At 40.4% G+C, this 26,344-nt stretch overlaps 1 protein-coding gene across 4 annotated transcripts; it reads left to right on the top strand.

Moving 5' to 3' along the window:
- The first annotated feature begins 1,823 nt into the window (after positions 1-1,823).
- Positions 1,824-15,848, top strand: ZNF227 (zinc finger protein 227). 4 transcript variants are annotated; one of them, XM_045442046.1, is made up of 7 exons: positions 1,824-1,898; positions 2,410-2,572; positions 4,414-4,483; positions 4,928-4,989; positions 8,029-8,155; positions 9,233-9,355; positions 12,833-15,848. In XM_045442046.1, exons 4-7 carry the CDS (start codon positions 4,930-4,932, stop codon positions 14,947-14,949), a joined length of 2,427 nt encoding a protein of 808 aa, XP_045298002.1. In that variant the 5' UTR covers positions 1,824-1,898; positions 2,410-2,572; positions 4,414-4,483; positions 4,928-4,929; the 3' UTR covers positions 14,950-15,848. The 4 variants fall into 4 exon arrangements, with proteins under 4 accessions (XP_045298002.1, XP_045298006.1, XP_045298005.1 ...); XM_045442049.1 differs by having other exon boundaries at positions 1,870-2,089; XM_045442048.1 differs by lacking the exon at positions 1,824-1,898 and adding an exon at positions 1,954-2,174.
- Positions 15,849-26,344: the final 10,496 nt, after the last annotated feature.

Genomic DNA, 26,344 nt, shown 5'->3' with positions numbered 1-26,344 from the left:
TTTATTCATGTATGAGACAAAACCCACAAGAAGTCTTACGGGAACAGGGAAGATTTAAGCTGTAGATGAAGACTAAGCCCTAGAAGGGAATAGACCAGTGGGGTGTGATGTAATGAACAGTAGATACAAAGAGGCTTTTTGTAGGAGTACAAGTTATTCACTATGGCTGGACATGAGTGGAAGACGGGTTTGAAGAGGAAAATGACATAGAAGATTCCTGTTTGTGTGACTTGCCTTGAGGGCACTGGATAGAAATGCAGGTGAAGATAACTGAATTTCCATGTTATGTTCTATCTCTTTGGCATCAGGGAGGCCAAAAAAAATTGATTGAAATTAAGTATCTGTTCGTGTTGGTTATACGAGATGTGGCTAACAGTGGTTAGCACTCAGGCTCTGGGTGTCAAATGCCAAATTTTGAAACCTGGCACTGGCACTTACTAATTTAGTAATGTGGACAAAGTACTTACCCTTCCTCTGCCTCTGCCTCCTAAACTGTAAAATGGAGGAAATTATAGTATTTACCTCAAAAAGACAGTTGTGAATGGAGAATCCCAGAGTCTCAAGTGTTTGGAATAGTCCCTAGCATGCACAAAGTACTTCACAAGAAACGGTGTATAACAGAAGGAATGGCCCCACAGAAACTCTAGGCTATGTGCTTATATCAATTTTTTCTTTTGGAGGGTCCTTGGATCTCAACATTTGAGTGACGGGCCTGGATTACATGCTAATTAGCTACACCTGTCCTTTCCCAATATGTATTCGAAATGCTTGCAGGGGAAGGAAACCGCAACATTATTTCTGTTCACATTTCTAAAGATCTAAGCTAAATAAGGACAACAGGCTGCTTTCTGCACAAGTGCAACAAACTTAACTCTTCCTCTGCTGGGATGTTGTAACGCAAACCTACTGCTAGGTGGACGGAATGGGGTGGTCCCTGGGCGGTCCTTGGTTGGGGGTCTCTGTCAGGACATCTAAGGTCCATCCTCCTGTCGCTCATGCCTATTTTCCTGCCTAACATGTTCAGTAAATAAGAAATGCAAACATATATTGTAGTGGATATGTGGATATTTTTAGGTGTTCCTCTCTGCTCTCCACCCTCATTTCTTTGAAACATCTGTTCTATCATAGATATCAGCAAACAAGAGTTTTACAGTGACTGTTGCATAAAAATCTAATTAATAATGTATTCATCCTCAAATTCGGAAATTTCTCTGAGGAATGTTTACAACCCCCCCCCCCCCCGCCCCAGTTGGGAAATTGATCATACAAATATGCTGAAGTTTGTCTTTTTGCTCTTATGTCTGGCTGTCCTCAGTAGCCAAGTTCTTAATTATTTGTGCTATTCACAAAAGTTGAAATCTACAATACGTTTTGCCTTCATTTTTTGTTTTTGGTCTTTCATTCGTTTTTATATCTAAAAAGTGTCTGAAACTGCAAAATAAAGGCTATCGTTTTCTCTCGTCTAGTAGTAGGTACAGTTTCGTTATTAAAGGATCACGTGATCTTCTTACAAACTGTTTTTAAGTCTCTGACTCTTCAAATATTTGCTAATTACGTTTTGTTTGTCAGTGGGAAAAACTCAGTTTCACTGGCGTCACAGAACAGCTTTAGGGCGGCAAAATGGGAAGCCATAAAGCGGTTTCCGATCTTTGTAGTCCTCGCATTACCAGCTGGGAGAGTTGCTGGGAGGGAAGGGAGTGGCCTAAGGCGGGCGGACAAAGTTCTTCCTCCTCTTGGAGTTTCTGGGAAATGTAGTCCTTAACTCTTTCCGGAAACAAGGGGCCGCTGCGCCGCCTCTTCTCCCGGGGCTTCCGGGAAGTGTAGTTCTGGGGCGCCGTGTAGGCAGAGGCACTTCCGCCCCGGAAAAGCGAGGCTGCCACCATCTTTTCGGTCAGGAGGTGAGTCAGCCTTGCTTCCCCCCACCCCTCCGAGCCTTTTCGGCCTGAGCGTGGGACTAGTCGCTACCGAGGCGGCCTTTTTAGGATGGAGGAGTCGCGGCCGCCGGCGGAGGCCGAGAGACGGAGGGCAGAAGTTTGGATTCCCTCAGCTCTCCTCCCCCACTTACCGAGCAGCGCTGCTACTTCTATCGGTACAATACCCGGCGAGTTGTTCTCTGCGCTCTACTTTCCTCCTCCGTACGGTAGCGAGCGAGCGAGCGAGCGAGAAACTACTGGGTAGGGTTGTGATTCCAACTGAACGAGACAGTACGTGTCCAGAGCTTAGAACGGCGGGGCACGGGATGACGGGTTGGCTCTCGCTCGTGATAGAGGAATTCGGTCACCAGCGCCCCTTTGCCTGGAAGCCCCAGTGAAGACAGGGAGCTCAGGGCTCTAGGGGCATCGACAGCGTGGCCCTGCTGTCATCGTCCCGGGCACCGAGGTCTTCCCCAGCTCTATCGATCTCTTTTAGGAAGCTCCGAGGCACCCCGCGCTAGCGCCTGGGGATGTCCGCTACGCTTGATCCCGGAGACAGAGCCAGCCGTGCCGTCCCACCGCGTCCTTTTCTTCCGCGTCCCTGGGGTCGCAAAGGGGAGAAAGGACGGACTTCTTGGCTGCTCACGGCATAGCCCCGGGTACGTACCAGCGAAGGTACTTTCTTGTCCTGTCCTCTGTTTTCAGTTCATCAGGTTTCTTTCAGTCAGTAAATTCGCAGTAGGAAAATGTGCAAATATTTGTCGCATCAGCCTGCCGGTGTTTAATCTCCCCGTTGGTAGGTGTGAGTGTGGATTTTATACCACACGCGCATATGTTTTAAATATGTCTTCATTTTTCAGTTTACCACGTTTTACATTTCTTCCTTTTGCTCTCCTTTCTTCTTATTCCTCTTTTATTTACTCGCAACTGCTTTGGGATAAAAAACGGTTATCTGTCTCTGAGACTAATGTTTTCTTTTTTTTGAGAGAGAGCGAGAGCAAGCAGGGAAGGGGCAGAGAGAGAGGAAGACAAAGGGAATCCCAAGCATGCTCTGCACTGTCAGCACAGAGCCGGATGTGGGGCTCGAACCCAGACTGTGAGATCATGACCCCAGCCGAAATCTGATGCTCAACTGACTGAGCCACCCAGGCGCCCCCACACCACCACCTTTTTTTTTCTTTTTTTTAAACTGTAGGGTAGGTTCTGTGGGATAGGTTATATTTTTGTTCTAACTACCCTCCAAATTGGTCAGATCTTTCTTGGGCTTTTTTTTGTTTGTTTTAAATCACAAAGGCGTTACCAACATACTTACAAGGGTCTTTTTGTTTGTTTTGGGGTTTTTTTGTTGTTGTTTTGTTATTTTACCATTTCTTCTTTAGGGCTCATTTAGTTATAAATGTTCTTCATCTTTGTTCAGCTGAATTTTTTTTTTTTTCCTGCCTTGTGTCAGTAGTCACTCTGTCGAGCATAGAATTCAAGGTTGACCATTATTTTTTTTCCTTCCTTTTGGAGATCTCGTTCAGTTGTTTCAGATCTCCATTCTGTTTCCCTGATTCTGTCAGTCTAATGGTCATTTCTATTAGGTAAACTGTATTTTCTTTCTGGGAGCTTTAAGGATTTTTGTTGTTTTTAGTTCTTATTTACGTACAGTTTTTAGTTCCTTGCATTCTTGAGTTTCAGTATGATTTAAGAGAGTATTTTTATTTATACTGTTGAGAATTTCTATGTATGAACTCACAATTATCTTTTGAAGTAAGACCTCTCTGCCATTTCTTTCATTCTCTTTTCTTCATACTCCTATTGGACAAATGTTGGAGCCTCTCAATCTGTCTTCTGTGTTTCTTGATTTTTATTTTGTATCTTTCTTTATCTCTATGCCTCTCAATCTGTCTTCTGTGTTTCTTGATTTTTATTTTGTATCTTTCTTTATCTTTATCTATCTCTTTATTTTGTATCTTTTCTTTATCTATCTTTATCTTTATCTCTAGGATTAAAAGGCTCTTACCAATAAGCCTTTTATTGACTTCATGAAGTAAATTGACTCGAAATGATGCTTTTTAGAAAACTAATACCAGTGTCGAAATGTTACTAGCTGGGCAACAAATTATTATTTTTTAAATGTTTATTTTATTTTTTCTTTGAGAGAGAGAGCATGCGTGGGGGAGAGGCAGAGAGAGAGGGAGGCACAGAATTCCAAGCAGGCTCTGCCATGTCAGCGCAGAGCCTGATACAGGGCTAGAACTCACTAACCAGGAGATCATGACCTGAGCCGAAACCAAGGGCCAGATGTCTAACCAACCCAGCCACCAGGCACCCCTGAGGAAAGAATTGTTAAGTAAGAGAAAATTTTAAGTCAGAATTAGGATTTTCAGAGAAGAAAGGTGAGTTTCATAGGAGAGCATTATGAAGTCCAGGTACTTTTCCGATCTTTTTTGCTGCTTTGAGAAAAGACCAGTGCAAATACAGTTTATAATGCAAAGTATCATCTGCTTTTTTGCAGGTGCAGGAAAAAAGGATTCCTGGCTCTTTGAACTTTCCATCTGCTGTTAATCTGGGGAAAACCTTATGAGGTGAGTATGATTTGCAGTTCGTATCCTGTCCTCACGTGCAGATGACCACAGTGAGGCACAGAGTTTTTTCTTTAACACCCTGACATTACACAGATGCAAGTATCATTTCCAGGATTTAAACCGAGGCCTTTGACTTAGAACCACATGTTTTTTTTTTTAAGCCTATACATGTTGTTAACAATGCCCTTCATTTCCTACTGTCCCCAGGATGGAAAATTCTTATAGTAGGGTTACTGCATTTGATTCTGCAGGCTATTGACTGTCCAGTGGCCCCTGACTAACAAACTTATTAGTAGTTGGAATCTACTCCATGCTTTCCTTACCATGCTGTATGTGACTGCAACTGCCTGGAAGTAGGAGAACTCTCGTATAATTTCTGCAAAGATCCACATGGGCTCATGGCCGCCCTGGCCTGCATCTCATGGCTTCTTTGTCCTTCCCCAGTTATGCCTTCTCAGGACTCTGACCTTTCCGAGAAGGAGCAGGAGAAAATGACCAAGTTTCAGGTAAATAAGGCATTCTTTTGTGGCTCCCAAGGTGTGTTTTTACTTTTCAGAGATTAGGCACATCCTTTTTTCTCTTCCTTGGAAAGGTTAGTGGAGAACAACAGATTTTGAGTGCATGTTCTGGCCAGACTCTGTGTGCATGTGTGTGTGCTGTTTTATCTTTATTATTTCACAAAACGATCTCTGAAAAAAGTAATAGCCATTTGAAATAGACAAAAGTAATGTACACTCCTGCTTTGCTTACAAACCAGCTCTTTGCACTTTCCCGCATTCCTTTTTCACTTGCATTCTTAACTCTGTATTTGCAATATTGGCATCGGTGGGATCTACAGTTGACCCTCAAACTATGCTGAACCCCCTGCACAGTTGAAAATCTACATATTAACTTTTGACTCTCCAGAAACTTATCTTTTAAGCGTACTGTCGACCAGAGGCCTTACCAATAACATAAACAGTTGATTAGTACCTATTTTGTATATGTTATATACTATGTTCTTACAATAAAATAAGCTAGAAGAAAAAAAACGTTATTAAGAAAATTTTAATTTTTTTTTTTTTGTCAACGTTTATTTATTTTTGGGACAGAGAGAGACAGCGCATGAACGGGGGAGGGGCAGAGAGAGAGGGAGACACAGAATCGGAAACAGGCTCCAGGCTCTGAGCCATCAGCCCAGAGCCTGACGCGGGGCTCGAACTCACGGACCACGAGATCGTGACCTGGCTGAAGTCGGACGTTTAACCGACTGCGCCACCCAGGCGCCCCTATTAAGAAAATTTTAAGAGAGGATACGTTTACAGTACTGTAAAAAATTTGTATATAGGGTGGACCCATGCAGTTCAAACCCTTGTTGAAGGGTCAGCTGTACTTACGTACATTAAAGAAAGGCTTAATAACTCTATTGAGATTAGTAAGAGGGGCGCCTGAGTGGCTAAGTTGTTTAAGCGTCTGACTTCAGCTCAGGTCATGATCTTGCAGTTCGTGAGTTTGAGCCCTGTGTCGGGCTCTGGTCTGTGCTGACAGCTCAGAGCCTGAAGCCTGCTTCAAATTCTGTGTCTCTGTCTCTCTCTGCCCCTCCTCTGCTCACGCTCTGTCTTTCTCTCTCTCTCTCTCTCTCTCTCAAAAATAAATAAACATTAAAAAAAAAAAAGGCTAGTATGATAAAGAAAAACCTAATTGGTATATGAGTAAAAGAAATGGGAGTGTTAAAAAAAGGTAAATTTATGGAGAAAATAATGGTCACTCATAAGTAAACGTATGCAGATGTGAACAAAGTCTTTCTGTATATTTATCACTTAGGTTGTCGAAGATTTTTTTAAACAGGAGTTCTGTCCTCTTTGGCCAGAGTCTAGAGATTCAGGAACACTTGTACTCTTGCATGAAAGGTGAACTGGGAAAACTTTTTTTTTTTTTTTTTTTTAATATATGAAATTTATTGTCAAATTGGTTTCCATACAACACCCAGTGCTCATCCCAAAAGGTGCCCTCCTCAATACCCACCACCCACCCTCCCCTCCCTCCCACCCCCATCAACCCTCAGTGTTCTCAGTTTTTAACAGTCTCTTATGCTTTGGCTCTCTCCCACTCTAACCTCTTTTTTTTTTTTTTTTTTTTTTTTTTCCTTTTTTCCTCCCCCTCCCCCATGGGTTCCTGTCAAGTTTCTCAGGATCCACATAAGAGTGAAACCATATGGTATCTGTCTTTCTCTGTATGGCTTATTTCACTTAGCATCACACTCTCCAGTTCCATCCACGTTGCTACAAAAGGCCATATTTCATTTTTTCTCATTGCCACATAGTATTCCATTGTGTATATAAACCACAATTTCTTTATCCATTCATCAATTGATGGACATTTAGGCTCTTTCTATAATTTGGCTATTGTTGAGAGTGCTGCTATGAACATTGGGGTACAAGTGCCCCTATGCATCAGTACTCCTGTATCCCTTGGGTAAATTCCTAGCAGTGCTATTGCTGGATCATAGGGTAGGTCTATTTTTAATTTTCTGAGGAACCTCCACACTGCTTTCCAGAGCGGCTGCACCAATTTGCATTCCCACCAACAGTGCAAGAGGGTTGGGAAAACATTTTGAGAGGGAAATCTGCTATTCTTTGAAAAATCTGGAAGTGTTTATTCTGTGACTTTGCAATTGCTGCTCTTAGCCAAAATCTCCGTAAAAGGATCTTTGCAGCATTGATTAAAATTAAAAACCTGTCACTATGGGACGCCTGGATGGCTCAGTCGGTTGGGCGACTGACTCTTGATTTTGGCTCGGGTCATGATTTCATGGTCGTGAGATCGAGCTCTGTGTTGGGCTCCGTGTTGGGTGTGGCGCCTGCTTAAAATTCTCTTTCCCTCTGTCTCTGCCCCTCCGCCAACTCGTGTGTGTATGCTCTCCCTCTCTCAAAATAAGTAAACTGAAAAAATAAATACAAAATAAAAATCTGGAACTAATTATACACGATTTGTATTGATTAAAGACAAATCATAAATTCTAAAGAATGTTAGAGTCTCTGGTCGCAAAATGGAATGAGACCGTATAATAGTAATTGTTCACATTTACTGAGCACTTTGAGATGCGCCAGGCACCACTCTCTGTGGTTTACATGCACTTACTCATCTCATGTTTTCAAACACCTTGTGGTTTAGACACCATTAAAGAAAAGAGGAAATTGAGATAGTGGCAAGTGATGGAATTTCCCCCAAGGTCCTGTAATTAAAACTTTGAAATTTGAACTCAGTCTGTGCCTTCACCAGCTGTGAGTGCCGCAGGTGGATACGGCATGTGCATTGAACACAGAAAGCCATGTGACTGTCCTGGAGGACTGCCAAAGGCCTGTGAAAATTGCAGGGACAGAATCCAAGCTTTGTGGGGCGATCCGGAGGGGACAGTGAATGGGGGACAGCTCTGGGACTGAAATCTGCCTGGGTTTCCTTCAAATCAGCAACAAGATTTTTGGTAATCCTCTTTACCCTTTTCAATCCCGGCTTTTTTCCAGTGGAGATTATGGGATCGAGGTTGTGTGTGTTTGATGTCGTAGGAGGCAGTGACGTTCAAGGACGTGGCTGTGGTCTTCACTATAGAGGAGCTGGGACTGCTGGACTCTGCCCAGAGGAAGCTGTACCGAGATGTGATGGTGGAGAACTTCGAGAACCTGCTTTCAGTGGGTGAGAACAGGCACACTGTGACACTGAACCTCACCCCTACTTAGAGCCTGTGTCCTCATTTCAAAGCTTTGGACCTTTTAAAATGGTTCCCTGACCTTGAAAGCACAAGTTTTTCTAATCCCTGGGACTGCAGGCATAGTTTTTCCTGGTCTTTCTGCTCAGGCAAAGTTCTGTCCAGGGATGATTCCACCCCCACCCCTCCCCCCCCCCCCCCCCCCCACGCCATTAGGCAATGTCTGGAGACTATTTTGATTGTTACAACTAAAGGGGAGGGGTGCTACTGCCACCTAGTGGCTGCCAATGCTTCTAAACCTACAGCATGTAGGACAACCCCCACCACAAAGAAGTAGCTGGTCCACAATATTCATAGTGCCGCAGTTGAGAAATCCTCTTTAAATTAACTATAAATGAGGGGCACCTGGGTGGCTCAGTCAGTTGAGCGTCCGACTTCGGCTCAGGTCATGATCTCACGGTCCGTGAGTTCGAGCCCTGCATTGGGCTCTGTGCTGACGGCTCGGAGCCTGGAGCCTGCCTCAGATTGTGTATTACCTCTCTCTCTGTCCCTTCCCTGCTCGTGCTTTGTGCCTCTGTCTCAAAAATAAATAAACATTAAAAACAAAATTAAAAAAAATTAACTATAAATGGGAATTATAAATTATAAATTGGCTTCTATGTTTTTCAAATACTTTATCTTTCAGATTATGGCTGTGACCCATTGGTGGGTCATGGAATTAATACATTGTACTGGAATTTTATTTTTCAGTGAAATAGGATAAACAAGAATAAGGGCAGAAACCATCAAAGTTCCTTATCAAGACCTGCTCACGTTGAGGCACAAACTGACCATTTGCAGTGAGTGGTGTGAGAGTGGGAAATAGGATGAGAACAGCCATTGTTCTCTAGATCTAATTTTATCTCTGTCTAGACACGGACTAGGTCATGACCTCAATTCATTTCTTATGGTTTGTGATCAAAAAAGTTCTTAAATTGTCACTTTAGAGGTTCTAAGGATTGTAGAATTTGGACAAAAATATAGCTTTGTGTTCATCTTAAAAATGCATATCTGCCTTTTCATAGGACATCTTCCCTTCAAGCCAGATATGATGTCCCAGTTGGAGGCAGAAGAAAAGCTTTGGATGATGGAAAGAGAAACCCAAAGAAATGGATATTCCAGTGAGAACCATGTGGCTGTTCCTTCAGGTACCAGCTAATCTGCTTCTCACCATGCCCGTGATTACCACTCTTGTCCCAGTACTGTCATCCCTTGCCTGGACTGGGAAGGCAGCCTCCACATTGGTCTCCCTGCCTCCTCCCTTGCACTCCTATCATCTGTTCTCAACATGGGACCTGAGTGATTCTTTAGGGAGCAAGTGGGATCACGCCGTTCCCCTGCTGAAAACCCTCCAGAGACTTCCCATTTCTCTCCGTGTCCTCACAGTGGCCTGCATGGCCCTACCTCATCTGGATGCCTCACCAGGTTCCTCTATGATCAGCCTTGCTTTTACCCTGGATTCCATCATCCCTGGTGTCCTGGCCCCCTTGGAGTGTCGTCTGCTGTTTCAGGGCCTTTGACTGGCTCCCCCTCTGCCTGGGCATAGAGTCCGCAGCCACTCCCTTACTTAGGTCTTTGCTCGGGTTTCACCTACATCAGCTAGGCCTTCTGTGTCTGCTGTTTAATGTGTCATCCTCTCCCTTCTCCATCCCCTCACCCTGCCTTATTTTGTGTCTAAGCACCGATCACCTCCTGACCTGGTAACACAGTTTTATTTACTTGTGTGTCCTCTATCTCTCCAGGAAGTAGGAATTTGGGCAGTTTTATCTGCTGTGTCTACTCAAAGCCTCGGGTGGGCCTTCTGCACAGAAGGTGATCCCATACGTGCTTGTTAAGTGAGTAAGTCAGTTACCTAGTTACTGTTCTTGTAGAAGTGAGCTACAATACCAGCCTTTCAATAGCAGCCTTTCCCGGATGGGAAGAATGCCTTGTCCATGTCCCCAGACAGGCTGATTACTTTCCCGCCCAGCCTTTTACCGCCCTCCTTTCTCCTGCCCTCTCTCTCTCCTTCACCTTTCACTTCACTCTTCGATCTCCGTTCCTTTCTCTCCCCTAGTGTCCTTTCTCTTTAATTGGCATATTTCTCAGTTCTACCCATTTAGAAGTTAAAAATTAGATATTCCTAGATCAAGTAAATTCATAGGCTCTCCCTCTGCCTGAAAACGAAACAGTAGCTTGTCTGCAAACGTGATAAGTTAGGCGATGAATTCTGCAAGTGATTGATGGATGTACCCCTTCTTTTGTCCTTTTCCCTTCCTATGTCGTTTCATGGTTGATGCGCTCAGGGTGTTGGATACTTGCTTCCCTTCACTGGGTCTCGTTTTCACGTGCAGACTCAACCTCAGGAATGCCGACCCTAAGTATTGTCACTTCTCAGTTTTGCATAATAGACCAAGTCTGTCTTTTAACAAATCTTGTAGCATTTGCTGTCACCTTGTCTCAAAGGTTTTTTGACCTCTTCACCATCAGCATGTTTCAGGATTTTGCAGCCACGCCCCACATACAAAAACTGTGCTAAAGTGCTCTTTGCAGGTCACAAGAGGACAAATTGAAGGGCTTATTTTTGTAGATGCTTAAAAACAAAAAGCTTACAGATACTGGAGACAAGTGGGCATCCCATCTCCGTCACTTCTAGAGGTGGCTCATAGGTTTAGAGCAAGCACACTAATGTGACTAATGGATTGTTCTGGAACATTGTCTCCCAGTGAATGTCTAACATAGTTCTCATTTCTAAGATGTCTTGGAATATGTAAAGATTTATACTGAGTAAACTTAGAAGATAAAAGCTATTCCCAGTTATCAGAATGGATAACTAAACTATCAGAAATTATCAGTGCCAAGGATGCAAGGCATTTCAGTTCATCAGTTCTCAGGGAAGAGGCTCAGGTTGTCTACATATGAATGGAAGCCACCAGCTTCCCAGCTGAGCGCCTGCCCCTCTCGCTAACACCTAAACGATCACAGAACGCATATATGGTAGATGTTCATTAATTTCAAATTGGACATTTCCAGGCATCAGAAGACTGGTATACGTACCTGTGGACATGAGAAGGGTCCTGACAGGAAAGAAACTTACAGACTTTCTAAATTTTCCAGTGTAATTTGCATCCTAGTGATATTAACTAGCTGATAGAGCAATGTGAGAAGCCTTTTGACATGCTGTAGTGAGTCCTGATAAGAAACACCCGAAGTTAGCTCCAGCGTCACAGGTTAAGGGCACGGACCTCCACGAGACCACCCACCAAGACGTCAGACACCAGCTGGGTTCTCCAGGGCCACCCTCTTAGGACCCAGCTGGCATTCACTAAAATGACAAAACACAGGAAAGCTCTATACTTACAATTATAACTGCATTATAACCAAAGGAATACAAAGGCAATGAATTCTGTGAGCGAGTGACGGATGTACCCCTTCTTTTGTCCTTTCCCCTTCCTATGTCGCTTCATGGTTGATGGGCTTAGGATGTTGGATACTTGCTTCCCTTCACTGGGTCTCGTTTTCACCTGCAGACTTAGCCTCAGGAGCGAGGTTCAGCCTTTTTATTTATTTATTTATTTTTTAAAAGATTTTCTTTTTTTGGTAATCTCTACACCCAACGTGGAGCTTGAATTCACACCCCAAGATTGAGTCACGTGCTCAACCGATTGAGCCAGCCAGATGCCCCGAAAAGAATGCAAATCCGAACCAGCAAAAGGCAGAGATGCATAGGGTGAGGCCCGGGACAGTTCCCTCCCACCTCCCTCTGATAATGACCCTTGTGATGACTTTGGACACATCCACATAATCCAGGATAACTTCCCCATCTCAGGATCCTTAATTTAATCAGATCTAAAGCCCTTTTGCTACATACATGAACATACAGGTTCCAGGGATTAGGGCATGGACATCTTCACCTAACATAGCTAGAAGTGTGTATATATCTGTTGAGATTTTTCAGCTTATGTTATTAGAATGTAACTTTCCACTTAAGCAAATTAATGAAGGACTTTTGGTACCCAGCCCCACTGAAACATTTTAAGCCAGTGGCTTCCATACATTTTTAGCCATGACCTTCGATCAGATATTTTACATCTTTATCCAGCATAAATGTAATATTTAGGTGTGTGTTTAGAACTGAAACAAGCATTTCTTTCTTTGTTTCTTTTTTTTTTTTTGAAACAAGCATTTCATACAGTGGTGTCCTTACTATGTGTGATTTCTGCCAGGACCTAAAATACTATTTAATGCCTATAAGCTTTTTTAATCTTACTGGGGAGGATGCCTCTTACCATAAGCCTACTAGGGCAAAGGTGAGTAGGCTTTTAATTGATGTTATTGGAGGATAGAATGTGGCTTGTCTTTGTTGCCCTGCAGTCATTTGATTTCAAACTTAAAGCTCTCCTTTTAATCTATGAAATTTATGGTTCTAAAATGGGTTACATTTACACTTAGTGGCTAAGAGTCTGTTGACCCCATTTTTTGCTTCCACTTGCATGGAAACACATAAAAGGTTACATGATACTGTATAGACGTGACCCTCCTCATGGTTTGTGGAGGCCTTATCGTAGGGCCAAATGTGAAATCCTGACGTTTCTGTACCTAAGCATTCACTTGTCCTTATCTCTGATTATTGCTTTTTCTTATAGGCAGCAAGAATCAAAAGGAGATGGAGACTCTTCGAAAAGTTGCATTAAAATACTTTTCACACGAAGAACTATCCTGCTGGCAAATCTGGAAGCAGGTGGCAAGTGATTTAACCAGCTGTCTTCAGAGGAAGCGTTCCCAGTTACTCCACGGTGATTCTGTTCAGGTTTCTGAAAGGGAGAATAATGGAATGAATCCTAAAGCAGGTAGCTCCAGTTACACTGCAGGTGTATCTATTTTGAGAACTCAGGATTCTTGTGGGAATACCTACCCACGTGAGTCACCGGAGCAGAGTAGAGGTCAGCAAGTAAATGTGAAAAATAACCTGAGTATATGGGAGGCCTTCATGAAGCAATCACTTAGTGATTGTATTAGCACTGACACAGAACAGAAGCCCTATAAATACAGTGAATGCGGCAAAAGCATTTGCGATGGTTTCAGTCGACATGTACCCCCAGGAGGGGATCTCTTTCCGTGTCGTGAGTGTGGAGAGGGTTTCAGTTATAGCTCAGTGCTTCCACTTCACAACGTTCACCCAGGAGAGAAATGCTCCAGGCGGTGTCCACACCTGCAGGCTCTTCAGAGAATTCGCCCAAGAGAGAAACACAATAAATGTCACGACCCTGGCGATTGCTTCGGTAAGAGCGCTTTTCATCCTCATCAGTCTAACCACACAGGGGAAAAGTCCTACAGATGTGACAGTTGTGGCAAGGGATTCAGTAGCAGCACAGGCCTTATCATTCATTACAGGACTCACACCGGAGAGAAACCTTACAAATGTGAAGAGTGCGGTAAGTGCTTTAGCCAGAGTTCAAATTTTCAGTGCCATCAGAGGGTCCACACTGAAGAAAAACCATACAAATGTGAAGAGTGTGGTAAGGGCTTCGGCTGGAGTGTTAATCTTCGTGTTCATCAGAGGGTCCACAGGGGTGAGAAACCCTACAAATGTGAGGAGTGTGGTAAGGGCTTCACTCAGGCTGCACACTATCACATACATCAGAGGGTCCACACTGGGGAGAAGCCTTACAAATGTGACGTCTGTGGCAAGGGCTTCAGCCATAATTCACCGCTAATATGCCATCGGAGAGTCCACACTGGAGAGAAGCCATACAAATGCGAGGCGTGTGGGAAGGGCTTTACCCGTAATACAGATCTTCATATCCATTTCCGAGTTCACACAGGAGAGAAACCCTACAAGTGTAAGGAGTGTGGGAAGGGCTTCAGTCAGGCTTCTAATCTTCAAGTCCATCAGAATGTCCACACTGGGGAGAAACGATTCAAATGTGAAACGTGTGGGAAGGGCTTCAGCCAGTCATCAAAGCTTCAAACCCATCAGAGAGTCCACACCGGAGAGAAGCCATACAAATGTGATGTGTGTGGTAAGGACTTCAGTTACAGTTCAAATCTTAAACTGCACCAGGTAATTCACACTGGAGAAAAACCATATAAATGTGAGGAGTGCGGGAAGGGCTTCAGCTGGCGATCAAATCTTCATGCTCATCAGAGAGTCCACTCTGGAGAGAAACCCTATAAATGCGAGGAGTGTGACAAAAGCTTCAGTCAGGCCATAGACTTTCGGGTACATCAGAGAGTCCATACTGGAGAGAAACCATACAAATGTGGTGTATGTGGTAAGGGCTTCAGTCAGTCCTCTGGTCTTCAGTCCCATCAGAGAGTCCACACTGGGGAGAAGCCATACAAATGCGATGTCTGTGGAAAGGGTTTTAGATACAGTTCACAGTTTATATACCACCAGAGAGGCCACACTGGAGAAAAACCTTACAAATGCGAGGAGTGTGGGAAAGGCTTTGGGAGGAGCTTGAACCTTCGCCATCATCAGAGGGTCCATACAGGAGAGAAACCCCATAGGTGTGAAGAGTGTGGTAAGGCCTTCAGTCTCCCCTCAAATCTGAGAGTTCATCTGAGTGTTCACATTAGGGAAAAACTATTTAAATGTGAAGAGTGTGGTAAGAGCTTCAGTCAGAGTTCGCGTCTTCAAGCCCATCAGAGAGTACACACTGGTGAGAAACCATACAAATGTGATGTATGCGGTAAGGACTTCAGTCACCCTTCACGTCTTACGTACCATCAGAAAGTCCACACTGCCAAGAATCGTTAAAAGTGAAGAATGTCTTAATGGCTTCTGTCAGGATGTACGTCGTCACATATTTGGAGGGTCGTTGCTGGTGATAAACTATCAAGTATTGAGAGTGGAAAGGGATTTCTTCAGATGGAATCTTTCTAACATCCGTTAAAATGATGACGTGGAACCATAATACCAGGAATGGAACTAATATTAAGGGGGAGGAATAGCTTGTAACCCTCTTGGCAAGATCCATCTGCTGTAGTCTTTAAAAGTAAATACATGCCTAAAGATACTGTGTGAAAGGAGATTTGCCATATATATACTAGCTAGTTTTTTTGGCGGGAGGGAGGTGGTCAGGGAGGTTTCTGGATTACTTTAATTTATATTTTATACTTATTTACAGTGACCATTATTTTTACTAAAGCTGTAAAGCTGTGAAAAGTGAATAAAATTACTGACTTAAATTTCCTATAACCAAGAATTCATACTATGATTGCTTTATTTCATATGGCATATTGGATTAAAATTAAGGAATAGATCCCCTGGGATGAAGCTTTGATCTTCAGAAGTAAATTTGTATTTGCTACAGATGTATAAAAAAGAATGGTCATTGCATCATTGTTTATAATAGGAAACAAACAATCAGTTGGATAGAGTATTTTATGATTTATTAACCCAGTAGGACACTATGCAAACATCAGATGGGAAAAGGTAAATTTATAGTTCGGGATATTGGAAGATGTCCAGAATATATTAACCTGAAAAAAACAAGGCATGGGGTTTTGTGTGATCTCATTAGAAAAGGTGTAGATGAATAGGTATTTCTGGTTATCGCTAAATGATGATATTTTGTTTCATATGTATTTTTGCATTTCTTGAAATTTCTTATTTTGAAATAATATAAAACTTTCCAAAAAATGTAAGTTATATAACATCTCTTGTATTCCCTTTATTCAGATTGATGAGTTAACATGTTCGAATCATTCTCTCCATTGATATCTGTATGTACACATAGAACTTAAAATTTTTTTTTAGTGTTTATTTATTTTTGAGAGACAGAGTACTCGTGGGGAAGGGGCAGAGAGAGAGGGAGACATAGAATTCAGGCTCCAGGCTCCAAGCTGTCAGCACAGAGTCCGATGCAGGGCTCGAACTCACAAACCATGAGATCATGACCTGAGTCAAAGTCAGGTGCTTAACTGCTCAACCGACTGAGCCACCCAGGTGTCCCTGCACACATAGAATTTTTAACCATGAGTATGTTACAGACCTCTTGCCCCTTGCAGCTAAATACATCAGTGTATGTGCTAAGAACAAGGATGTTTAATTTACTTACACAGCTACAAGTATAGTGATCAGGAAAATTTAATACTGATACATAACACTATTTAACTTACAAACCTTATTCAAATTTTATCAGTTGTCCTGATAATGTGTCACATTCTTTCTGGTTTAGAATCTAGTCAAGGTTTATACATTTCATTTAGACTCCTTTAATCTGGATCACTGCCTTACTGTTTATTTTTAATGACCTTGATATTTTTGAGTGTTATACAATTTGGATTAGTGTGAGGTTTTCTCATTATTGGATTTAAATTATGCATTTTTTGGCATAAGAATTCCATAAATGATGTGTCCTTGGTGTATCACATAAGGAAACATGGTATGTTAGTCCTATTATAGGTGATGTTAACTTGGTTAACTCGATTAAGGTAGGTAAGCTGGGTTTTTCCACTGCAAAGTCACCATTTTTACCTTTGTAATTAGTACTTTGTGGGGAGGTATATTCTGGTTCTGTAAATAGCTTGTTTTTCAACAAAGTTTTGTCCACTGGTTTTAGCATCCGTTGCTAAATGTGGCCTAAATCGACGTACTGATGGTTGCAAAAGAGTGGTTTTCTACCATCATCATTCCCTCAACATATGTTAGCCAATATCTGTACTGTTTGCTCATTTTTTTTAAGTTTGTTTATTTATTTTGAGAGAGAGTGTACGGGTGAATAGGGGTCAGAGAGAGAGGGAGAGAATCCCAAACAGGCTTTGCACTGTCACCATAGAACCTGATGCGGGTCTTGATCCCATGAACTGTGAGATCACGATCTGAGCCAAAATCAAGAGTGAGACTTAACTGACATACCCCCCGCCACCGCCAGTGCCCCTACTTATTTACTCTTCATAAATTTGAGCACATCCTTACTCTGGCACAATATAATGTCCCATACTTATCTTGTAGTCCCCCACCCCAGCCATGGAATCTGTTATTTCTTTAGGAGACCTTGTTCTTCACAGTGGGTAATGGTATTTAGAAATTAAGGCCTGAGAAATAGATATGCCCCTCACTACTGAGGGGATGGAAATGATAAATAGGTAGGTAGATAAGGATGTTCACAGGTAGAAAGAATGAACCATGAGTTCGAACCACCAATTCTTAATTCAACAGTATAGTGTTCTTTCTAGCCTTGCCCCATTACAAATTGCATCTTCATTCTCTAAGCATAAAAAATGTTACTCCCAGTATCATCCACATATTAACTGAAGAGTATGGACATGCACTCCCAGCTACAACTTGGTTCTGTTGTTCACGGGAAAAGAATGGAGTATTGGACAACTAAAGCTAGAAGTGACTTTTGAATGGCATAGTCTCCACCATAAGTTTTCCCAGTCTCAGGTCACCAACTCTAAACCAAGTAAAATATCCTTGTTGGACCATGAAGAAAAGTATCTGATAGAAACATTAATCCAAAGATGGGCATATCCAGATGAGAACCCACCGGTTAATGATCCCTTGCAGATACTAGGACAGCGAATGTAAAGGAATAGTTCCTTTGAAGGGTAAGTTGGGGAGCAGTTCTGGCCATTGACCAGCCCTGCGTTATGTCATCTACTATTCACCTCCCATTCCCCCCTATACTTAGAAGGAGCTTGACAATTTTCAGGCCATTGAGGACCACACTTCTTCTTGAAAAAAGTGTGTGAGGACCACACTTGCTTCTTGAAAAAAAAAAAAACTAAAGTATTTTAGGAGAAACTAATGTTAAAGAGACCAAACCAGAATGTTGGTTACAAAGCAGTATATTGTAATTAAAAAGCAGATTCTGGAACCAGACTTGTCCAGTTGAGCTGTTTGCTAGTTGACTAAGTGCAGACAAGATGCTTAACCTCTCTGTTCTGCAGCTTGTGTGTTCAGTGTGGGTAATAGCTCTTCTGTTATGGGGATTAAAACTATAATAGTAAGAGCTGTAGGTATTTAGGTATTATCTTCGACATGAAATTATTACTATATATTTATATTATTAAATTCTAAGCCAGAGAATAATAAACTATAGGCTCTTGGCCAAAGCCAGCTTGTATCCTATTTTTGTATGGCCTGAGACCTTGGGATTTCACATTTGTAAAGAATTGTAAGGAGAAAGCAAAGAGTATGGACCATAAAGCCTCAAACATTTACTGTCTGGGCCTTTATAAAAAGTTTGCCATCGTCTGGTCTGAGCTAATTTCAGTTTCTCAAAAACTCTTCTGAGATATATACATAATATGTGATAATACGGAAGAGTTTTAGCTCAATGTAGCACTTCTTAAACCACAGGATTTAAAACTTTGAGCACTTTAAACCTTCAGGAAGTCTAAAAAATGCCCAAAGCAACATCAGAAAAATTTTTTTTTTAATACAAGGTTCTGGCCATTTATGAAGAAGCAATATGCTATTATGCTATTATTAATGTCTGATTAACCTGCAGTGCTAAGAATACACGTTATTTATTTCTCCATTTTTGCATGTAAGAAAATTTAGGCTTTAAGAGGTTATTTTCCCCAAGACAGTAGATAATAAATAGCACGACCAGAGTTTGAACTCCATTCTGACAGACTTTGAAGCTACTTTTAACTGCCATCTGCATGAATTACGTTGCAGGGCCAGAACCCCTAAAATTGCTCTATAGAGCATTCTCCCCGTCTCACATGAATGAATCATGAATGTAAGAATGGAAAATCCATAGAAAAATACCAGATTTATCTAGGAAGCCTTTGTTACATCTCTACTCAGGCTTTTATTTTTTTGTTTCTAGTAAATCAATAACCTAAGCGATACGTCTTATATTCTGTATTTCCTTGACTGTTTCTGGCCTCACTGATGCCATTAGTTTTCCAACATTTTTCTTTGATGACTCAAGAGCCAACTCCGAAAATTAACTCAAACTGAGAAAGAACAGCCATGTTGAAAGCTTTAACTTGCCACTTGTAACCAAACTGAACATCATTTTCGGTTTTGCAGATTCTTTGTATATCTGAGTACAAATCCTTTATCTGGTATGTGATTTGCAAAGATTTTCACCAAGTTCTCAAGTGGAAATTTTAAATATGTATGAGGTCAATTTTGAAATTGTTCTTTTATAGATCATGTTTTGGGTGTCATACAGAAGAAATCTTTGCCTAATCCAAGGTCCCTATGATTTTTCTCCTATGTTTTCTTCCAGAAGTTTTATAAGTTAGGTTTTACATTTAGGTCTCTGATCCATTTTGATCATGTTTGATCATTCATTGTGATACTTGTACATGGTACAAAATGTAGGTTCATTTTAAAACGTGGATGCTCAGTTATTCCAACACCACTTTTGTTCAGGAGACAATCCTTTCTCCATTGAATTGGGTTTTCCATCTTTGTCAAAAACTGATTGACCATATATGAATGGGTTTTTTCTTTTCCTGGACTCTATTCTGTCACATTGATCTTTGTGTTTATTCTTGTATCAATACAACTTGTTCCCAATTACTCTAGCTTTATAATAAGCCTGTCAATCAAGTAGAGAAGCTTTGCTTTTTCAAATTTGCTTTAGTTATTCTAGGTCTTTTGCTTTGAGTTGTAGAAGTATCTTGTTGATTTCTTTAAAAAAGTATTTGCTGGGACTTTCAAGGGAAGTGTGTTGGAATATTTCACATCTTAAATCTTCCAGTCTGTGGATGTGGCATAGCTCTATTTGGATCTTTTATTTCATCAGTAATTTTTGTTATTCAGTACACAGATGTTGCCTGTGTGTTTTGTAAGACCTCTACTTAAGTATTTCCTGATTTTTTTTTTCATTCTTTATAGCCTCTATATATATGGTCTGCAAATTGTCTGTTGTCTGCAACGTTATTTCTTATCCGATCTGGTTTTGTGTCTGTTTGGTTATTTTCTTTACTGTACTGTCTGGATCCTCCAGAGTGCTGTTGAATAGGATGTTGAGAGAAATCATCTTTGCCTTTCTCTTCAAGCATTTAGTCTTTTAAGTATTACATTAACTGTAGGTTTTTGTAGATGTCTTTTATAAAGTTAAGGACAATCCTTCTATCCCCAGTTTGCTGAAATGTTTTCATCATGAACAGATGTTAAATTTTCTCAAGTGCTTTTTTTCTGCATCTGTTAAGATGTCATACACTTCTTCTGTAGTCTGTGAATATGGTAAATTACATTAGTTTTCAAATGTTGGAATGATATTGCATTCCGGAGATAAACCCGCCTGACATGATGTATTGCTCTTTTCAAATGTTGTTGTTTTCTGCTTGTTAATAGTAATTGTTGAGGAATTGTGCATCTATGTTTACGAGGGATATTGGCCTATGGTCTTTCTTCGTGTAATGTTTTTTTCTTGTGTTGGTAACAAGGTAATGTTGCCTTATAAAATGAGTTGAGAAGTGTGCTGTCCACTTCTATTTTCTTTCTTCCTTTTTAAAAATATTTATTTTGAGAGAGAGAGAAGAGAGAGAAAGAGTGTGCACATGTGCACAAGCTGGGGAGAGTTAGAGAGAGAGGGAGAGAGAGAATCTCAAACAGGCTCCATGCTCACCATGGAGCCCAATGCGAGGCTCGATCCCACAACTGTGAGATCATGACCTGAGCTGAAATCAAGAGTGGGATGCTTAACTGATGGAACCACAGGCACCCCTCTCCACTTCTGTTTGCTCAGTTTTTTGAGGAATTGTTTTGTTTTGTTTTGTTTTCTTAAAGGTTAGTAGTATATAAGCAGTCTAGGGCTGGTTTCATTGTTTTAGAAGCTTTTAAAACTTGAATTCAATGTTATTAATAGATACAGGAATACTGTAGTTGTCTATTTCTTCTTGAATGATTTAGGTAATTTGTGTCTTTTTAAGGAATTTGTCCATTTGATCCAAGTTGTCACCTATGGCACAAAGCTGTCATAAAATTCCCTTATTATCCTTTTAATGTCTTTAGGATCTATTAAAATGTCTTGCAGTCCTGCCAATGGTAATTTCTTGTAACCTCTTTTCAAAGTTTATTGTTTTTTCTCTGGTGTTTTTCACCTTTCAGCTCCATTGATTTCTGCTTCATTTATTATTTTCTTCCTTCTGCTTTTGTCCCCCAATACTCTAAAATTTCCCTCTAAGCATGCCTTAGTTGCATTCCACAAGTTCTTATATATTGTCTTTATATTTTGATTTGATTTGATTTAATTTATTTCCCATTTCCATTTGTAATTCCTTTTTTGACCCATGGTTAATTTAATTTCAAGATTTGGGGGATTTTCCTAATTTTTTCTGTGATTGATTCTCATTTAATTCTGTTGTGTCTGAGAATGTACTTTATGTGGCTTCACTTCCTTTAAATTCATTGCAGTGAGTTACATGGTCCAGGATATGATCCATCCTGGTGTATGTTCCATATGCCCTTAAAAAAGAATGTGTATTCTGCTATTGTTGGGTAAAGCATTCTATAAATGTCAGTTAAGTGAAGTTGATTAATAATGTTGTTGAGCTCTTCTGTTTCCTTACTGATTTTCTGTTTATCCTATTGATTGGTGAGGGTGGTGGAGTCTCTGTGATTGTGGATTTGTTTAGCCTTCCAGTCCTTTCAGTTGTTGATATATTTTGAAGCTCTATTTCTTTGTGCATACATGTTTCATGCCTTTTTGGTCCAATTACCCCTTTACTATTGTGTAATGTTCCTTTTTCCCTTGGTAATATTCTTTGTCTTGATGTCTTTTTTGATTATCATATAATCACTCTTGCTTTTTAAAAATCAGTGTTTGCCTAAAATTACATAGCCATTCCAGCTTTCTTTTGATTATTGTTGCTTTATTCTCCAATCCGACAATTTCTTTTTTTTTTTTAGTAAGACTGTATTCAATACCCTAGTAAAAGTGTTTTTTTTTTAATGTTTATTTATCTTTCACACACACACACACACACACACACACACACAGCATGAGCAGGGGAGGGGAAGAGAGAGAGGGAGACACAGAATCTGAAGCAGGCCCCAGACTCTGAGCTGTCAGCACAGAACCCAATGTGGGGCTTGAACTCACGGACTGCAAGATCATGACGTGAGCTGAAGTTGGACACTTAACCGACTGAGCCACTCAGGCACCCCCCTAGTAAAAGTTTTGAGTATAAGTATCCAACAGTATAAAAAGTACAAAACAGATTTGTAGATTTCTAATATATTAATACAAAGTGCATGACTACAGGGGCGCCTGGGTGGCGCAGTCGGTTAAGCGTCCGACTTCAGCCAGGTCACGATCTCGCGGTCCGTGAGTTCGAGCCCCGCGTCGGGCTCTGGGCTGATGGCTCAGAGCCTGGAGCCTGTTTCCGATTCTGTGTCTCCCTCTCTCTCTCTGCCCCTCCCCCGTTCATGCTCTGTCTCTCTCTGTCCCCAAAATAAATAAACGTTGAAAAAAAAAAATTAAAAAAAAAAAACAAAGTGCATGACTACATATAGTATATCCTATTCCAATCTGACAATTTCTGTTGTTGTGTGTACACCATTTATATTTAATTGGTGTGTGTATGCCATTTATATTTCATATAATTATTGATATGCTTGGATATAAATCTGTATTTTCATTGCCTACTGTTTTTTCTTCCTTTTCTTGTCAATTGGAAGTTTTTTTGTGAATTCATATAATGTCCAATATTGACCTATTATTTATATCACTTTTTGTAATTGTTTTAGTGATTACCATAGGACTTGCAATATACGTCTTTAATTAATCCCAGTCTACCTTCAAATAATGTATTCTACTTATACAGCCATATACCCACAATTCCTTCCTCCAAGGTTTTGTGCACTTGTCAAATATTTTTCTTTTGCACATGCTATATAAAGCCATAATACATTGCTACTGTTTTTGATTTAGACAATTATCTTTTAGAGCAATTAAAAATACCAATTAAAATTTTAACTGCTTCTGGCAATCTTTATTTGTTTGTAGGACCAAATATCTGTGTACTCTCTTATTTTTCTGCCTGAAGAACTTCCTTTAAGATTCCTAGTAGTGCTAGTCTGCTAATGAATTCTCAGTTTTTTTGTTTGTTTGTTTTGGTTTTAAGAAGTATTTATTCCTCCTTCATTTAAAAAAAATTTTTATTAAAATTTTAAAAATATTTATTTATTTTTGAGACAGAGAAAGAGTGCGAGCAGGGAAGGGAAAGAGAGGAAGACACAGAATTTGAAGCAGGCTCCAGGTTCCAAGCTGTCAGCACAGAGCCTGATGCGGGGCTGAAACTCACAAACTGAGATCGTGACCTGAGCCAAAGTTAGACGCTAGCCGACTGAGCCACCCAGATGCCCCTTCTACTTCATTTTTGAAAGGTATTTTTGCTGGGTGTGGCATTTGGAGTTGACAGATTTTTTTTTTTTTTTTTTTTGTCTTCTGGTTTGCATAGTTTCTGATAAGAATTGTTCTGTAATTCTCTCTCTCTTTGTCCCTTGTGTGTGTGTGTGTGTTGTGTCCTTCCCCCTCTCTCTGGCTATCTTCAAAATTTTCTCTTTATCTTGTATATTTTGCAGTTTCAATATAACGTGTCTAGCTGTGTTTTTATTTTAACCTTTAATTTAAAAAACGAAGGAAAAACCCATAGAAAAATACTCATTCACCTAGAAGCTGTTTTACCCCTTATCAGTAAGACACTTCATGTAATAAATGAAATGACTGAAGTGTGTGTGTGTGTATTTAAATTTGAGTATAGTTGACACACAATGTTACATTAATCTCAGGTTTACAACATAGTGACTTGACAAGTTTATACATCATGCTATGTTCACCACAAGTGTAGCTACAATCTGTCCTGATAAATTGCTATTACCTTTCTTATTCCTTATGTAGTGGCCTTTATTCCCATGACTTATTCATTCTGTAACTGGAAGTCTGTATCTCTCATTCCCCTTCACCCATTTTTCTCAACTTCCCACCCCCGCCCTGCTGGCAACCATCAGTTTGTTTGCTATATTTATAGGTCTGATTCTGCTTTTTGTTTGTTCATTTTTTTTAAAGACTTAATTTTTTAATATATTTATATATATTTTTTGAGAGGTCGTGCACATGAGTGGGGTAGGGGCACAAGGAGAGTGGGGAGAGAATCTTAAACAGGGCTCAATCCCATGGCCATGGGATCATGACCTGAGCCAAAATCAAGAGTCCAATGCTCAACTGACTGAGCCACTCAGGAGCCCCTAAAGATTAAACTTATGAGTGAAATCATATGGTATTTGACTTTCTCAGTCTAGCTTATTTCGCTTAGCATAACACTGTCTAGGTCCATCCATGTTGTAATATTCCATTGTATGTTGAAGGATATATTTTTTAAAGCATTAGAAGGGCCTTGTTTGTATACACTTTGTCATTGGTTATATTTTGTAGCTCACTAATGTCCTTCACTTTTAAACCCTTTTACTTTAATACATAATCAAAGAACTAGTTCCAAAAATTAACTCACACTCTCACAAAGAATAGTCATATATTATGGAATATTTAAAATTGATTTTTAACTTGAATATATACCTCTTGAATTTGTGTTATGTGCATGAAGAACCACTAGAAACACACATACACAAAAGCTAACAAAACTTAGCGCATGGACATTGGTAAAGGCAAACCTGGGGTCAGGATGGGATAAGAGTTCTCAATGTATATTTGTATAATTTTAATTATGAACCATATGATCATACTACCAAGTGTAGGAAAAAACTCAATTTAAAAATTCTCCCCAAATTGCAATATTGGAGCTCATGTTTCCATTTGAACAGTTTAATTATTTGATTAGAGTCTCACTTATGATAAGCACTGAGCAATGCATAGAATTGTTGAATCACTATATGAATCACCTGAAACTAATATAACACTGTATGTTAACTATACTGGAATTAAAAGAAAAAGAAAATATTCCCATTTTTAACCCCTTAAAATTGCACTGTTTAAGAACTGCAGAGTGATGTCAGCAAAAATTATGGAGAAAGTAGTTCCAAGGGCCCAGCTTCCACAGAAACAACAATAAAAGGTCAAAAGCTCAGAATCAATTTCACTGGGATCCTGGAAGATGGCTAAAGATGTGCAACCACCCAGTGAATGGTGAATTGAGAAAACAGCAACTTGAAGATGGTAGGGGAGCTTTGTGGTATTTTACTTGCCCTTGCTTCACCCACCTCCCCTACTCAGCAGTGGTCTTGACGGGGACAGCCTACACTCACATCTGGTAGGAACCCGATCGTTGGCTTCAGAGGGACCAGAGCTAACTGTGTTCTCAAAGAATTGTGTTTTGTCTGTTCGGAATCATCTGGGGGCTACCTGAAGGACTGATGCCACGTGCTTGATTTTGTTCCGTCTATATGGGAACAAAAGATGAAAATTACAAGGGTTTCAGGAGCTCTATGAGAGGAATGGCGGGGGGGGGGGGCAGAAACAAATATATATTTCTATTATCTCGCAACCCATTTCTCATCAGAAACCATGGAATCCAGAAGGCAATGGATAACTCCTATATGATTTAAAACAAAAAAACATGAAACGACAATTACAAACCTTTATTAATGGGGTATACAAGGTATAAAGATGTAATTTGTGATAAACTAAAGAGAAGAAGACATATATGGGAGCAGAGTCTTTTATACCATTGAAGCTAGGTTGGTATTAATTCAAAAGAAGTTGTAATACACTTAAGAGATTAACTGTAACCTCAGAGTAACTGCTAAGAAAATAACTAAAAGACATGAAAAAAAATGAGAAGGAAATCATAACGATACAAAAAAATCAAACACAAGATATGGCATTAATGGAGGAACTGAGGAACAAAAATAGTAAGATGTATGTAAAACGTAGCAATATAGCAGAAGGAATCTTCTTAGGAATTAATTTAAATGTGAATTAAATTATGGATTATTAATGTGATGTCAATTAAGCTTCCCAATTAAAAGGTAGAGTTTGGCAAAATGGGTAAGACAAGATCCAACTATATGCTGTCTACAAGCGACTCACTTTAGAATCAAGGAGCCTAGTGTCCTGCATTAACCTAAATGTAAATGTAATGTGATTACAATCACATATGAATAAAGGTGCAGGGAAACCCCATCTTTGTTGCCATGAACTTCCTTTCCTTGAAACCTCTGGATAGGTAGAGAATTTACTTTTTACAAATGAATAAACTTCTTTCCTCCTTTCTCC

The sequence above is a fragment of the Leopardus geoffroyi genome, chromosome E2 (assembly GCF_018350155.1).
Source record: "Leopardus geoffroyi isolate Oge1 chromosome E2, O.geoffroyi_Oge1_pat1.0, whole genome shotgun sequence".
In the NCBI taxonomy this organism is placed as follows: domain Eukaryota; kingdom Metazoa; phylum Chordata; class Mammalia; order Carnivora; family Felidae; genus Leopardus; species Leopardus geoffroyi.
Note: the sequence above shows the minus strand (reverse complement) of the source record. Positions and strands in the feature narration are given on the sequence as shown.